This window comes from Galleria mellonella, unplaced genomic scaffold (assembly GCF_026898425.1).
Source record: "Galleria mellonella isolate WM207_F2 unplaced genomic scaffold, CSIRO_AGI_GalMel_v1 utg117, whole genome shotgun sequence".
In the NCBI taxonomy this organism is placed as follows: Eukaryota; Metazoa; Arthropoda; class Insecta; order Lepidoptera; family Pyralidae; genus Galleria; species Galleria mellonella.
In genome coordinates, this window is record NW_026441980.1 from 9,748,315 (window position 1) to 9,764,489 (window position 16,175).

Genomic DNA, 16,175 nt, shown 5'->3' on the forward strand with positions numbered 1-16,175 from the left:
TTGATAATGACAGCATACTAAAATATTATAGACAAAAGTGTAAAAACTTGCATAAATTAGGTATTATGATAAGATAAGGTTAACATATAAGTCTTTGAACTCTGTAATTTCACTGCAATTCTTTATGTTTGAAATAAATTTTTAATACGTACACCTAAAATAAGCTTATAGACTTGTTTTAGTATAATGCCATATTGAGTATTGATGACGTTGCTGTGTGTATAATTGCATTAACACAGATAAATATATAGTAGTCCCAGTACAAGTACTAGTTATGAATTAATTATGGAATTATATAAGACTTTTTAATTTTATAGACAAAAATACAAAACCCTTGTATTCCAAATGGAGTCGATGGAGTTATTGTCATGGTGGGAAGAAGACCAGGCGGCGACATTGCCTGCACCGAGAAGTATGTGGAAGTGCACTACGTTTAGAAATTGCAAGGTGAGTTGAAAAAATCTGATGACTCGTATTTTATACCGCAAACGTGCTTAGCTTTATGATTTTCAAAAGAAGAAGGTTCTGAATACACTATTTTTTAGTGTAAACAAAATTTTGGCACATTTTGAATCGATTTTTATAACTCTGTTTGCAATTGGTTGAGTTTACTCTCGCGCTGATTGGTAATATATTTTTTTTACAATGTAATTTTTTTTTAAATGTAAATCTTAAATATTTTACTATAAAGGATATATAAAAAATATACATATTTTTTTTTCAGAATCGGTCAAGCGAATCATGAGGTATAGCCATTAGTTCTGATTCATAGCTTGAACTTTCCATTGTACGAACTCACGTAAAACGTAATGATTTTCTTAAATAAAAAGTTAAGAATAATGTCCTCTACATAGAACTTTATGTAGCGGATGATAAAGACAAAAGTTTCCAAAGTATTTTTATAGGATTTAATTTAATTTTTTCGCGATAGAAGTCACAGGCATAGCTAGTATAAATAAAAGAGAGATAAATGTCATAAGCATGAGTGTCTGTCATGGTTTACAACGATGGTACCAATGTAACAATGTTGAGCTTTTATGATTTATTATCAAACTCTCAGCTCGTTGAAATTTATGGGATCTGTACAATATATTTCCATTTAAACTTTCACTGAGAATTTCATTCAAAAGGAAAATCGACTTGATATAATAACTTTGTTTGTTTATATATCTCTATATCGACTCTGAAAGCGTTTTGTGTAGTTATGCTAAAAGCAAAATTGCTTCGGTATTTTAAAATATTTATAAAAGAATATATAACTATTACAATCAGTGTTATAGACACATATTTATTTCGTATTCATATTACACTTGCCTACATTTCATATTTTGTAAATTTATTGCAAAATTGATTACATATAACCAATATTATAACAAAACTGTAATATATTGCCTATACCTAATTGTTTTGCTAATAATATGTTTATAATGCGGAATTGATAGATATTTGCAAACAGAAAATTTGTTTACAGTTGCAAGAGAACAAACGACATGCGTCATGCGACAGTACGAGACAAAGTCAAAAGAAAATCCGTACAAATACAAGTGGTAATTATTAAATTTTAGTAAAGTTTAATAGTATTAAGGTATACATTTTCATTTTAAGTTCTTAAAGAAGAAATAAATGGGATTTTCCAAGTGACAGCGGTAGACTCACTCTAAAATATTATTTAAAAGTAGATAGTGTGTCAAACTAAAACGTACATTAAATTTTAAGTTAGACCTTCAAGAACATAACTGTGAGAATCGCATACAATTTGGTGCAGTAGTTTTTGCATGATACATAAATAAATATGCACACAAACATGTAGATAGACATACAAAATTTCTAAAAATATTGTTTTGGCTTCTATTAGATTTGTAAAGACCCCTCGTATGTTTTTTTTTAAATATGTGATGTATTAACATTGTCTAGTTACAATTTTGTTATATTAGTATAGTTTAGAACACAAATGATACCTACTTCTACTTACAATACAATAAATACCTGTGTTAAAACCAATAGAGCAAGCTCTACAATAATTATCTGAATACAGAGTTTAATTAAATTATATAAACAGTCTTATTAATTTTTATTATAATATTGTATATTATAATAAAATGTTTTCTGTACATCGATAGCACAATAATCAGCTTTGTTATTATACGTATAATATAAAACATATATTTTTATTAAGTATCATTGTTACTTTTTGCTTTTACTTTTCTTATGATTTTACTTTATACAATCCAATTTTCTTTTAGTCGTTATAAAGTGAAAGTACCAAATTCTACGAAATATTTTAAAAGCCACTTCAATTAATGCCATGAATACAAAATAAGCATTTGTTGTATTTCTCTTTAATTAAAAATACTACGTAAAATATATACAGATTTTTCTAAATGAGGGATTGTTAATCAAGAACTGTACCTACTTATTAACCGTAGTTACAAGCGTGCACGACTTTCAAGAACAGATATTAAGAAATACAAGTGAATTAACAGTAATTCAAACTTTTTCTGGAAAACAATACCGATTATATAATTAATGACTGGTAATTTAATGATATGTAGAAGAATAACATATTTAATTTTATTAATTTTATTTTTTATTTTAATTGAATTTATAACGAACAGCTGCTGTTCTTTGAGAACTCGTATAATAGTTGCGATTAGTATTGAATAAGTACTATTGTTACTTATATATTCAATCTCGTAAGTACAATGAACGTCATAATTATCATAGCAATTTTATTGTTTGGTACTTTGTAAATAGAGAAAAAAAAAACTTACATCTATATATAATATTAGCTTATGTTCATTTTTAGTTATTTAAAAAAATGTCATTTAAGAAATTACAAGTCATTAACATTCATTGAACTGACATTCATTTGTTTGTTTGAGAAAGGAATAAATAAGTTACCTACCTATTTTTCTCATTCGAAATTAAATTTCGAATGACAAGTTGCATGGAAATTTCCGTTTTACCTTCTTTGTCTGTCTACTCCTTAAAAGACTCACGTGACAAGTCAAAATATCAATCTCAGATTAGTTTTTGTTAAGTTGTACTTTATTCACTTATATCAATGTCAATTCTTAACGCCAACTTGTTATGTCAAAAGTTTTTTCAGTATTGACATTACAAGAAATTATTCATATAATATTTATTTTCTGTTATAAAAAGGAAGAACAGAAGAGTCATGTACAGGGTCGTGATATATGTGTTGAAATATGCAAACGTCATGTATTCGATTTACGGTTATTAATATCCATTTATGTCTTACAAAAGTACCCATCATCTCTGTATATGAAATAACAGAATACTATATATTTAGATATTTTATTATGGCTTGTGCAGACGAGGGACATTTTTTATCCTGACAAAATGTTTACTTCATTATACAAAATTTTTAAATCCGACAAGAGACAAATCTCGATGTAAACTTAAGTCCATCCATGAAAAAAATCCTATTATTGCATATAATATAGGATATAATATATATGCTGGGCAAATATACGTTTTAGACAAAGGAAAATGTTATTTACGGACAAAATGCCCATCATCTGCACCGACCTTTATAGTAAATTTGTGGTTAAATGGAAGAAAGTATGTTTTAGAGAATTCGCTGAGCTTGTGTCGGTCGTTTACTTTATAAGGTAAATTAAATGTTTAACATTTTACTAGCATCCACGCCAGTTGAATGTGGATGAAATTCAGAAGAGATTTCGGGGGTATTCACCGTGGAGCCCTTGGAGTGTGTGTTCTAGAAAATGTACTACAGTTAGACGAAGGTATTCATTTATACTAGGTATTATAAACGTAAAATCTTTTATATTCACTTCATTAAAATTGAATTATCTAAATTTGAATAAATAAGTTTCTTTAAGGTGTATATAAGTTATTGTAGTCGCTAACTATCAGGTGGGCCGTATGCTTGTATGTTTGTTTGCTACCTCAGTGGTAATATAAAAATATCTTCATATTTGGACGTTTACTATATCTTTATTAAACTATTAAATAGATTTCAATGAAATTTAACACATGTGTCTATAGATCATCAATATTAATATTTGAGTGTGTGTGTGATCTTCGTTCATGTAGATTACTTCTTCTTACGCCTTTATTACTTTTTATATTCACAGAATTTGCCAAAGACGGATGTTTTGTGGTCAAAAAGTAATAAGGCAATCCGCTTATTGCTACTTGGAAGGCAGCTATTGTCAACATTGGATTCGTGGTAGGATGCAGAGGCGAAAGGACCCAGGTGATCTTGCACATAGGTATTTAGCTAACAACTACTACATTACAAATTAAATAGTTCTCTAGCTTACTAATATTGTTTAATACGAAAGTGAATCTGTTTGTATGTTATCTTTTGGTATTTTGAAGGATTTATTAATTATCACAAAATTTAATATATATATATATATATATATATATATATATATATATATATATATGGATATTTTTATACGGTCAATCAGTATGTTTTGATCATGTCGCGGACGCAGTTAGTATCAACAACATGATACATTTACATATAAAATTAACTCAAATATGATTCCATTTTTGGTTCAAAATTGAAAAAGATACTCGTATCGAGTGTCTGTCATAAGCAAAATAATACAGTCGAATTGATATCATTCTCTTTGAAATATGTTGATAAAAAGTGTTTTTTTTTTGTATGAAAAATCTGTATATCTAGCCAAGTATGTACATAGTCTATTGTGGTTCTTTCCTAAATTTATCTTCTTTTCATGCATACTCATCAATTTAGACGGTACACACAATTTGTCGTTACGAATATTTTATCCAATTCGGTTTATGTACATTCGCCAAGAACGCCTATTCATTGTACAGCCAGTTTTGTTTAGAGAATTCCCTCGATTTGTTTTACATATAAAATATGCTTTTGAAGAAATTTGCTTTTAGAATGTAAAGTATTGAATACATAGATAATTTTCCAATGGTAATCTTGAACAAAGACGTAACTAAATATATTGCCTTTTTACTGATATGTTATGATTTTACATTTGTATTTTAAACTCTATTTGTGTAATGTTTATCTGTCTATAGTATTAAAATATAAATTTGTTCATAGTTGTTATAATATTTTAAAAAAATAAATCGAATTGTCCTTTCACATAAGATAGATATTTCTCTGTATATATATATATAAAAGAAATAGGCATTTTTTCGGTTTTGAGATTTAGAAATCGTTAGATAAATCTTTATAAAGTTTTAGATCAGTAAATATATTATTTTTGAAGCTAACATGCTAATATACCTTATAAAGTCAATTTATTGTCTTTATTATCGTAATTTTGCCCTGAATATTATACTTTAATGAAAAAGCGTTAGTTTACCTAAAATGAAAGGATAGTTAAGAGATTGCGCTAGAAGACAATCTATGTAAAAACGAACTTGTATGAGAATAGGTGTTTATTTCAATCTCCATAGTATAATCTTCGTATAACAGCGTATGAGGCGCATGGGCTTCATAATGTATTTGATGATGTACAAAGTGCTGTTCATGTCTATAGGCGACAGTTACAAATTTTCATCAAGTGGCCTTTCAACTTATTATCTTGTTTGTTTGGTATTATAAAAGAAAATATTACTTGATTTACAGAATATAGATTAGTGGAGACAATGTCTGTGCCAGTGCCGGCGATTCACCCAGAAGATGTACGCGTATCGCGTACGACGATGCCCGGGTGCGGTCGCCTCGGCCGGTACCGCGGCTCACCGACTGCGCGGATGCGTGCGCGCATGCAGGACATGATGCGCATCATAGGCGGCAGGCCAGCTCCACCTGGCAAATGGCCGTGGCAAGTTGCTGTGCTTAATCGATATAAGGTACGTTTTAATTATACAATAAAAAATCGAATGGGTTAATTTTGTTACGACATAGTATTACTTTTGTCTTCTTTCTTTATTAAGAACTCTCTGCGGTTAATATACTTGTAAAATAATAAAACCTTGCGCATAATTAAAATAAATTCTTATAAAGGAAATAATGAAACGGAATATTTAAAAAATATCAATAATATTCAATTTAAATAAATAAATATTCAATTTAAAAGAAGAAAGTGGCAAACCTAACACACACTCGTAACTGTATAGTTTAAATATATTAAAATATGATTGGTATTACGCAAAAACAAGACTTATTCTATAATTATTTCTACGCCGGAAAATGGCAGAAAACAACTAATCTATTGGTATATAAAAAGGAAAATGTTTGACTAATGCACAACTGAGTCTAGAAATTTGAAATTTCTTATAAGAGTTCTTCATATAAGTAACATAAGTGAGAGGTAATTTCCCACAATTTCCAACGAAATAACATTAGTTAGAGATTATGAACAAGAAAACAAGAAAACAACCTATTATTTTTTATATAGCTTGGAATGGCGTACACTAACGGCTCGCTTGATGGAAAGTGGTAACCGTTGCTTACAAGCATTAACATATCATGTAAATCACTGACGCCCGCGGTACCTCTCATGCATTAAAGTTTGCGTACTTTTTAACAAATTAGAGTAAGAACTTTGTATTTACAGGTAGGTAATAATAAATAAATACCATTGGTAGATTTTACAGCTCGAAGATTGTAATTATTATTATAATTATTTTTGTCATATTTGCCATAATTTTTGTTGTTATATTATTGTAAATATAGTAAAATTAATTTTTTTTTATATGAATTAACTTTTTTTTTAAGAATATTTTTAGAGGAATTTGTCATTGATTTATTGATCTGTAATAACGCGTAAAATAAACAACTATTCAATGTACCTTACACTATTAAAAAAATATAAATACATTATGATATACAAAAAATAAGTTAGACACAAAAGAAAAATAAACAGGAAATATTGAAATGATGTTTTTCCGAGAATGTAAATACGCTAGAATACTTGATTATATTAAAAGGGCTACACCACAATAAATAATTTAATTTAAATATATTTTACTGTACAAAATAATAATATTATTATATTACCGAAAATGATTTTAGATACTTCTAGTATTCATATGTAAATATAATGTAACTAATAAACATTCTTTTGTACTAAACAGGAAGCATTCTGCGGCGGAACATTAGTATCACTACGCTGGGTAGTAACAGCTGCACACTGCGTAAGAAAACGGCTTTATGTAAGACTGGGAGAATACGACCTCATGATGAAAAACCGTGGGGAAATGGAGATGAGGGTTATCGAAGCTGTTATACATCCGTTATACGACCCTGATACTGTAGTCAACGACGTGGCCATGTTACGGTTAGAAATATATAGATTCATATATTAATAAAAACAAAAACATTGTAAAATTAATGCTTCAAATACTAAAATAAAATTAGTCATCATAATTATTGCAAGACATTTTGGAAGTGGAATCAAATAGTTACCAAAAATAACTCTATATCCAGATGTTATATTTTTGGAGAACAAAGAGTTAGGAGACATCAAATATCTGTTGATTTTGTATAATTATGAATGCATAAATATCTTAACTTTAAAAACAAGGAATACATAGTTATAGTTTAGTTAAAAGAACATTATATTTCTATGTAGCAACGATAGTTACATTATTGAACACTTGGAATATTTGATCCTTAAATATACCGATGGAAATATACCAAAAATAGAATATTTCTATACAAAATATTTCTGCCTAAAAATCACGCCAAAAGAAATCCCAATAATTCCAACCAAATCCATGCTATTGAAGAAATTGAAGGTTTGGAATAACTAAATCACCGGGCCGGAATTTGAAATGTTCTCGGTATACTAATTTATGTATTTCCTCTTCTTAGTTTAATTACTACCTATATTATTACCTATACTTATTAGTATAGGTATTGGTAAATGTTTTAAAAAAAGGGGTTTACCCTATCTACACTATCTATTAAGAGAAAGATCCTGATTGACTCATCAATATATAGCCGAAACTATAAAAGCTAGAAATACCAAATTCAGATAAACATTCCTTTTAAAATCTACATATGTAATAAGAAAGGATTTTTCAAAAATTTGTCCCTAAGGTTAAAAAATAGAAGTGGAAGTATGTACGAAAAAGTAAATTTTTTAAGCGATTCACTTGAAATTAATCATATATCACGTATATAAAAAAATGAAATAAAATTTCAGTATTTCTTAAAATTCATCCCTAATTGTGTTATAGATAGTGTGGTTTTCCAACCCATATTTCTGTGGTGAGAATATTTAGTTTCATCGGTAGAATATTCTCTTCATAGGACGCTTACAATTTCGTATTCAGCCTGTATATAAAAAAGAAAAAGACAACACTGCAATAAATAAAACAGGTTTATTAGATATTTAAGATTTTATAAATAAGGGGGTTAAATTGTATTCTACAGCCTATTTTATCTTATATATATAATAATATTATAGAATGCAATGCTAACAAGTTATTACTTATGTTATAATATTAGTACCTAGTACGAGTAGGTATGTATTCAAATTTAAATACCAATACATTCTATGAAATACAGATAAAGAGATTTATATCTACATGGAAACAGTAGTCGAATTTTATTACGAAGTTCTTCATATTTTATACATTGCACATTTTATTTTCAAATCATAACAGTGAGGTGTTGTTAAAAGATTGTTATCATGCAGATTACCAACATCAGCGAGACCGGATCTGGGTCACGGGGTAGCCTGTTTACCTCATCCGCAACAGTATTTACCCCCGCACACAAGCTGTATCATATTGGGCTGGGGAAAGAAACGGCCTACAGATTTGCATGGTACCAGAGTTCTACATGAAGCACAGGTAAGCATTAAGTCCATTGTTTGTACTTTATTTTCTTTTAGTCAATAAAGTTATTTAAATAAATAAAAAAAGCAACTTCCCTCAGTTAATTGGAATAATTAAAGACGGGATATTAATTTAACAAATAAATCAAGTGTATGTACCTAATACTCTTATCTCAAGAATGTTGTACTGTCGCAAATTAAAATATAATTAAAATGTCATATAATATTAGCTTACAACTGTTTGAACTTTTTTCTCTTTATGCGCTTCTATATTTATTAGTATTTTATACGGCTTTTCTCTTCCTCATTAACCTCAAAAGTAATCTAAAGGGAATGGAATATCAGTATAAACAGACATTCTGTGTACCTAAAAATATGAATATTTATGTTCCTTTACTGTTATATCGTTATAATTATTTTGTTTAATTTTTCTGCCATTAGTATGTGTGTAATTGCCAACAACCGAAGATTGACCACCATTATTATTATTAGAAGTTCTACAACATTCTATATTAGATTAGATATTTTATTATATCAACAAAATATTCATGTTCCTTATTCCTGTAGTAATACTGTGTATATTATTTAAATATACTTATATATATACTAAATTTATTTACTTCTGACTTATAAATGTAAATACCTATGGTGCATGTATCTAAGCGGCGATATAAAATATAGATACATCATAAATAAAACGTCAATCAACGTAATTAATACTGTAAACAGAGTTCGTCCCTTTGCAGCATGCCGACCACAATGTTAAGAGTAAAATGAAATTAACCACAATACATTTACAATTAAATTTGCAACAAAGACTACAGTCAACAAGAAGTTGCTGATTTGACTATGCCATTTACTAGCTATAACTCACCACTTTGTCCATGTGATTTAAGATAAAAGTAAATACGAGTTAATTACGAGATTAAGAATAAGTTAATTACGAGATTGTCTATCTTGGTAGTAATTTTGTCGTTCCTCTAGATTGTGATCGTATAACGAATATCGATCTTTAGAAATACATTTAAGTGCTTCTATATTTATAATTTTTCTTATGATACTTAGAATGGCAAACAAGCTAACGTTTCATTTGATGGTAAGCGGTAATCGTCACATGTATCGTCGCTTGTAGACGTCACAGAATTCATTGTGATATCCATGGTATACCACGTACATTGCAAAACCTGAGGACTATGGTGTTATGTCTCCGTATAATATTGATTGGGTAATGTATTGAACAACTATGGGTAATACAATAATATATTTGCAACAGGTTTCCACGATACAGCAAGGAGTATGTCGCCGCTCTTACTGGCAATATGCGATCACAGACAATATGGTATGTGCTGGACGCGGTCGCAGAGATTCTTGTGCGGGCGATTCGGGTGGGCCTTTACTGTGTCGAGATCGAAATATGCGGTATTATTTACAGGTAATATAATATTTCATAAATATTTTAAATTAATTTTATTATAAGGCTCATTAGTTTTTTTGATTGATCATTGATAGTTCATGTCAATAGAAGAAAATAACGAATTCATAACAAATAAGACAAGAATTATGTTTTAGAGATGTATTAGAATATTTATAAAAGATTATAAAAGCAGTGCATGTCTGTTGTTTGTTGGGGAGAAACGCGGCGTGAAAGTGGCGTCAGTAACTAAGGGAGGCAAACTAAGTAGAGCATAGATGATATTACATGACAGATTGAGGACCATGGCACTTAAACAAATGATGAGTGGAATGTGGATAAACACAAGGGGAAAGAAAGACCCGAAAGACAGACAAATTGTGTAAAATAATGCATAATAGAGATGTAAGTATATAAGTAAGATAATTTAATCAAGATCAGGCTGGAAAATAAAAATCGATCGATCGATTAAAATTAATAATAAAAGGCCAAAATTAATTAGTCTTATTGCCTGATATTCAAATCACTCGGAGTACCGAATTTACTAGATTCTATTCAGCAGTTTAGATGACATACATATCTATTAATATGTACGTATTGACAAATTATTACAAATAAAAAAAATAAAGAAAAATAGAAAAGTAACTGCAAATTACTTTTGCTCTTTAGTTGGATGTAATCTAAAGAAATAGTCAAAATAATTATAAAAGTAATATCATTTACTAACGTAATTTCCTTCGCAGGGGATAACGAGTTTTGGCGATGGTTGCGGGAAACGTGGCAAATACGGTATATACACTCGTACATCTGGTTATGTACTTTGGATGCGAGATATTATAAACAACAAGTATTTTGATTGATGGAACTACACTATGACAAGAATACGCATTAGAGACGCAGTTGCTGTTAACCGCAACTTTAAAGGGCGTTATACATACACGGTGAAGATGCTATAATGAATTAACTTTAAGATAAAATATAGGTAGTTCGCCATATAACTTGATGTGAATATTTTCATTTTAAAATAGCTTAAGATATTCAGTTATAAGGTAGGTGTATCGTAACATATATCGTAACGATACTTAGATACTGAAAAGCTTTTATATATTAACTTACCCGTGTATAATACCTAAATGTGCTATAATATTTAAATTAAAGAAACCATCTTAACAGTATGTGACGCCCTTAAGAGTTATGAAAAGAATTCTGTTTACAAATTTCTATTTATAAATAAGGAAGCGTGTAATAAGTTTATATTTCAAATTTATGTTTGTTTCATATTCTGATACAAATTAACTTGTTAATATTATCATATTTGATGTAAAAGGATACTTATGTTTTTGTTATATACATATTATTTATATATCACGTGCATACAATATTTTATTCAATAATAGCTAATACCATTTGATTCTCGTCGTGATACTTTCGCAGAAAGAAATTACAAATGATATTGTGGCTCTTCTTTAGGTTAACACAGATATGAGACGCGGATGGAACTTAGGTAAAGGCGCCCTTTATATTTTAAGTAGATACAAATATTTGCGGTGGGCACGGGGTACCAGAGTTTGTTATTGTTTAAATACCCGTGCTTCAAAATTAAATGACGAGGTCTTTTACTGAGTATGGTTGTAAAGTGCAAAGGCTCGTTACAGTTTCAAGTAAATTCTAAAATAATATACTAGATATAAGATAATATCATAAAATAATAAAAAAACAAAAATAAAGTCCTAAAGGCCATAGATACTATTATGATACACTAACGTTTACGGAAAAAGAGCTTAATAAATTTAAATTAAATTTTAACAAAGTTAACCATAAAATAGACAATATTGACATCAATTTAGGCTCTAACTAATTGCTTTAGAACAATATTTTGTATTAAACATACAAGCAGTAATATCGTCAAATAGGTTTCTTTCCAGAAAATATAAATAAGGTTTTCTTGTAAAATTAGGATTTTGCAGTTGTTTCCTTTTTAATCAAATACAATAGGTAATGTATAAGATCATTGATTGGACATGACAATCTAGAATATCTTTTTACTGTTGTTGCCATACAGTAATTATCTTTTTTATATCTATAAAAGATAAAGTTATAATTGCAATATATTAGTATTTATTCTTACAAAAGAGTCCTTCAGGGCTATTAATATGTATTTGTTGTTTACGCTGTATAAATACTTTTCAAATGAATATTTAGACAAATGAATATTTGGTTCGTTAAACAAATATTTATTTTCGAGTTCTCTTGTTATGAAAAATTACATCTACTAGTCTACTATTAGAAAAATCTTTATTCAATCATTGCGTTTTCTAGTAATTTAGCATAATGTACAAATTGTAAACACGTTCGGGAATAAATAGACAATACAAATCATAAATACAATCATGACAATTTTTTTTTAATAGTTGATAAACACACTATAAAATAATTAATTTATGCCCATAGTAAGAAGGGGTAGGTAGAAAGGGTAGTATCACATATATTACAAGATAAGCACTTATCTAATTATAAAAAATATATCAGTTAAAAGTACCCTATTATTATGTTATTACCATTATATTAAGAAAAGCAATAGCTAAGAAGTGCGATTAGATACAATATTGTTATAAGATTTATACGATGCTATGTCTGAAATTCAGTATAAAGAATGTCCAGAGCTTAGTTGATGGGTTATATCATCCCTTCATACAATTACAAATATTTGATAATTTTGTGTATTTTTTTCGCGGTTTCATTATGTTTAGTGAATAATGACATGTATATATAAAATGTTTTAATTTTAGATGGTTGTAATGTAGTGGAAAATTTAAGAAGAGAAGGTGGAAAAAGCGTTATATCGAGAAAGAGTGAATACAAAAAGACTGCCATCATAGAATGTATGGAGATGATTGAAAAAGAATAATTATATTACATTAGCTTTTATCCACAACATCGTTCCCGTTTCCAGGGTATCTTAATTAACCGTAATAAATAATAGTCTATAATAGTCCTCCTTCATCCCATATAGTACGTGTACATCAAATGTCATGACGATTGCTCTAAGAGGCAACAAACATATAAACACACTCACTTTCTCTCTCTCTCTCTCTCTCTCTCTCTCCACACACACACACACACACATAGGCACACGCACACGTGTATATATGTATATATATATACATTTAAAAATTTGTAAGGATAAAGGCAGGTATTACATTGCTTACATAAAATATAAAATTTAATACAATAATATTATTTATATCTGTTTATTGACTATGCATATATTTTTTTTACTTAGTTCTAGATAGCTCTAGAACAATGCCATGAATAGACTTAATTTCAATTGAGACTACCTTATCGAGTGTTAACTTTTAGGTATTTTGTGATAGTAATTTGTGCCAGTCAAGTACGTTTTATTATACCCATTAACCGGAGAGAAGTAAGTTATTGTTAATAATTTAGAATCCTACATGACAGTAATTAAGAAATGCTTTTAATTAAAATATCAGCTTTAGTATTTGTAATTTAAGCTATAAACAGCTATAAGTAATTTTAAAGTTAATGTAGAAGTGTTACACTAGATTCCTATTATATTTAATTATATATTTTTACATGTAAAAGTTATTTTGAACTTAAATGATATCTTATATTTTACATAAAATAAACTTATACATTCATAACTATAAAAAAGTGAATCTAAAACTGTTGTAAATAGCAGGATGCATTAATAAAACATATAATAATAATAATAAGTTTAGTGAAAAAATACAAGACACGTTTTATATAAAATTCGATACAGAACAAACATAAAAATAAATACACTGTTCTAAAAAACCTCAGTGTCAACAGCTAGTATTAAAACTTCAACAAAAACAATATATAATATTTTATAAATTATAATGAACGTATCACATCCTTTTATACAGTTTCATTTCGTTTATAGAACAATATTAAATTGAAATCAACAACTGCAATTTTGAATGAAACTTGGTGGAATATTAATAAAATTTAATAGATGTTAGCCAAAGCAAAGACGTGAAAGATCCCAAAATAAATGCCAATTACAAAGGATTTACTAAAGATATTGGAGTCCTTGTCCTTGGGGATTTTCTGTTTGCATTGTTTTTGTTTAGAAATTCATATTCATGCTAAAAGTCTTTTATAAAATTGATTTCCTATTTTATTGATAGATATAAATATAGAATAGTACTTGTAAATTAAAAGAAATGATTTATTATACATATAAATAACATTATAGCCAAAACATAGAAAGAGAATGACAGGTACCATACTTAATCTATTTTTATGGCCGATTTTTAAACCTGTCATATGTGTTGTGACATAATAAATAGAAAGATACTATTCTTAATCTTTGATAAAAATAACTAAAAACATTATTTCTAGAAATATTGCATAGCACTATGTGTATAGTAATTCATCTGAGATTGTTATATGCTATTTTATTTTTCAAATAATTCTCACTTTTTGTCTCTGAGAAAAACAACAATCATTATCTGGTTTCTATGACTGTGCTCAAAATAAAACGTCTCATTTACAACTCAAACAACAATTTAACTAATATTTTGACATTTGATATTTTTTTCGTTTTGTTTTATTTGAGAATATATCTCTACATATAAATTATGATGTAATGTACCAACAGAAGTTATAAGATATATTTATGAAGTCTGTATAACTTATAATTTAAATAATTTATTGTAATAAATATATATTTAGAATTATTTTCTATGTGTCATTACAATTGTTACTGTATATTTTTTAATTTTTTTAAAGTGAGAACTTTATAAATAAAGACTACTTTAATTTTTTTTTATTATTATTTTCATTAGAGATCTAGTACCATATACGATTACAATTTGATACGATGTTCAGTTTTATATATGCTTTTGTACTTTTAACTTTTAATAAAGATATTAAATTATAACAATAATATATACAGGCAGACTTATTCCTTAAAGGGATTTTTTCCAGTCAACCTTGAGATCCCGAAAGGAGAAAGTATCTAAAGGGTTTGTATACATGGTGCAAAATAATATAATAAATAATAAATGATTAACTATATAATTAGTAAGGGAATATAGATAAATAATATATATAATACATATATTATTCATTACACAGCGTTTCAAATATGTTTTGAAAGTATAATATTTTCATCACACCCATAGGGATGCGTAGACATCCGGATAACGTGTAGTTATTTTCATGGCGGTTTTAATAATCACCAGGCGAGTTCCTGTATATTCGCTGTAGCAAATATTTGAAGAAGCGAATTACTAGTAGGTAACAGTAAATAACCTTGTATGTATTACGGCGCTATATAGCGCTCCAAACTAAGCAAACGTTGCAGGTACTACGGGTATTAGATATGTTTTGAAAGTCTGAAGTTTTTGAAACTTTTTTGATAATGAAATTGCAGTATAATTGTATGTAAAAATAAGTCGTTTCATACAATTAAATATTATTATATAGTGAATGTAGTATATATACTAATTTAAAGCATAATTTTTTTCTATTTTGATGAAATCCATTGTTCATAAAAAAAAAGCAGCGTATAGGAATTCAGATTTTAATTAAGCACTCCTTTGCGTGCCTACCACATACTTTTTCAACCATTTTAAACCCTTTAAAGCATTAACTTCAAAGGATCCTTTCTTATGCGATAGCTACAATATATAATCAACATTGCTCCTAAAATTCAAGTAGCTGCTGCTTTAACAATTTGGTGTGGGCGATAATGACACTTTGAATAAATCAGTCAGAACCTAATGTTAAAACTTTGCTTTATAAATGTAAGTAAGGAATATCGATGTTTTAACTTTTACAGTTTCAAAGAACTAAGCTGGGAGTATCTATCATAATAATTCGATAATCAGTAAAATGAAATTATAATTGTTACACAGCAGCAAAATCGGAAGTGTAGAATAAAAAGTGCGTGATTAGTTTTGATTAGGAATATCTATTGATAATGAGATGTAATAAAA

At 28.2% G+C, this 16,175-nt stretch overlaps 1 protein-coding gene across 1 annotated transcript in view; it reads left to right on the forward strand.

Moving 5' to 3' along the window:
* The window catches only part of LOC113511846 (vitamin K-dependent protein C), a 38,819-nt gene extending 23,839 nt beyond the window's left edge, over positions 1-14,980 (forward strand). The window contains exons 4-12 of the mRNA XM_026895568.3: positions 318-447; positions 1,472-1,547; positions 3,664-3,770; positions 4,122-4,243; positions 5,612-5,838; positions 7,066-7,268; positions 8,634-8,790; positions 10,048-10,206; positions 10,929-14,980. Of these exons, the coding sequence (XP_026751369.2) occupies positions 318-447; positions 1,472-1,547; positions 3,664-3,770; positions 4,122-4,243; positions 5,612-5,838; positions 7,066-7,268; positions 8,634-8,790; positions 10,048-10,206; positions 10,929-11,045 (1,298 nt within the window). The 3' untranslated portion in view covers positions 11,046-14,980. The remainder of the gene's footprint in view (positions 1-317; positions 448-1,471; positions 1,548-3,663; positions 3,771-4,121; positions 4,244-5,611; positions 5,839-7,065; positions 7,269-8,633; positions 8,791-10,047; positions 10,207-10,928) is intronic.
* Positions 14,981-16,175: the final 1,195 nt, after the last annotated feature.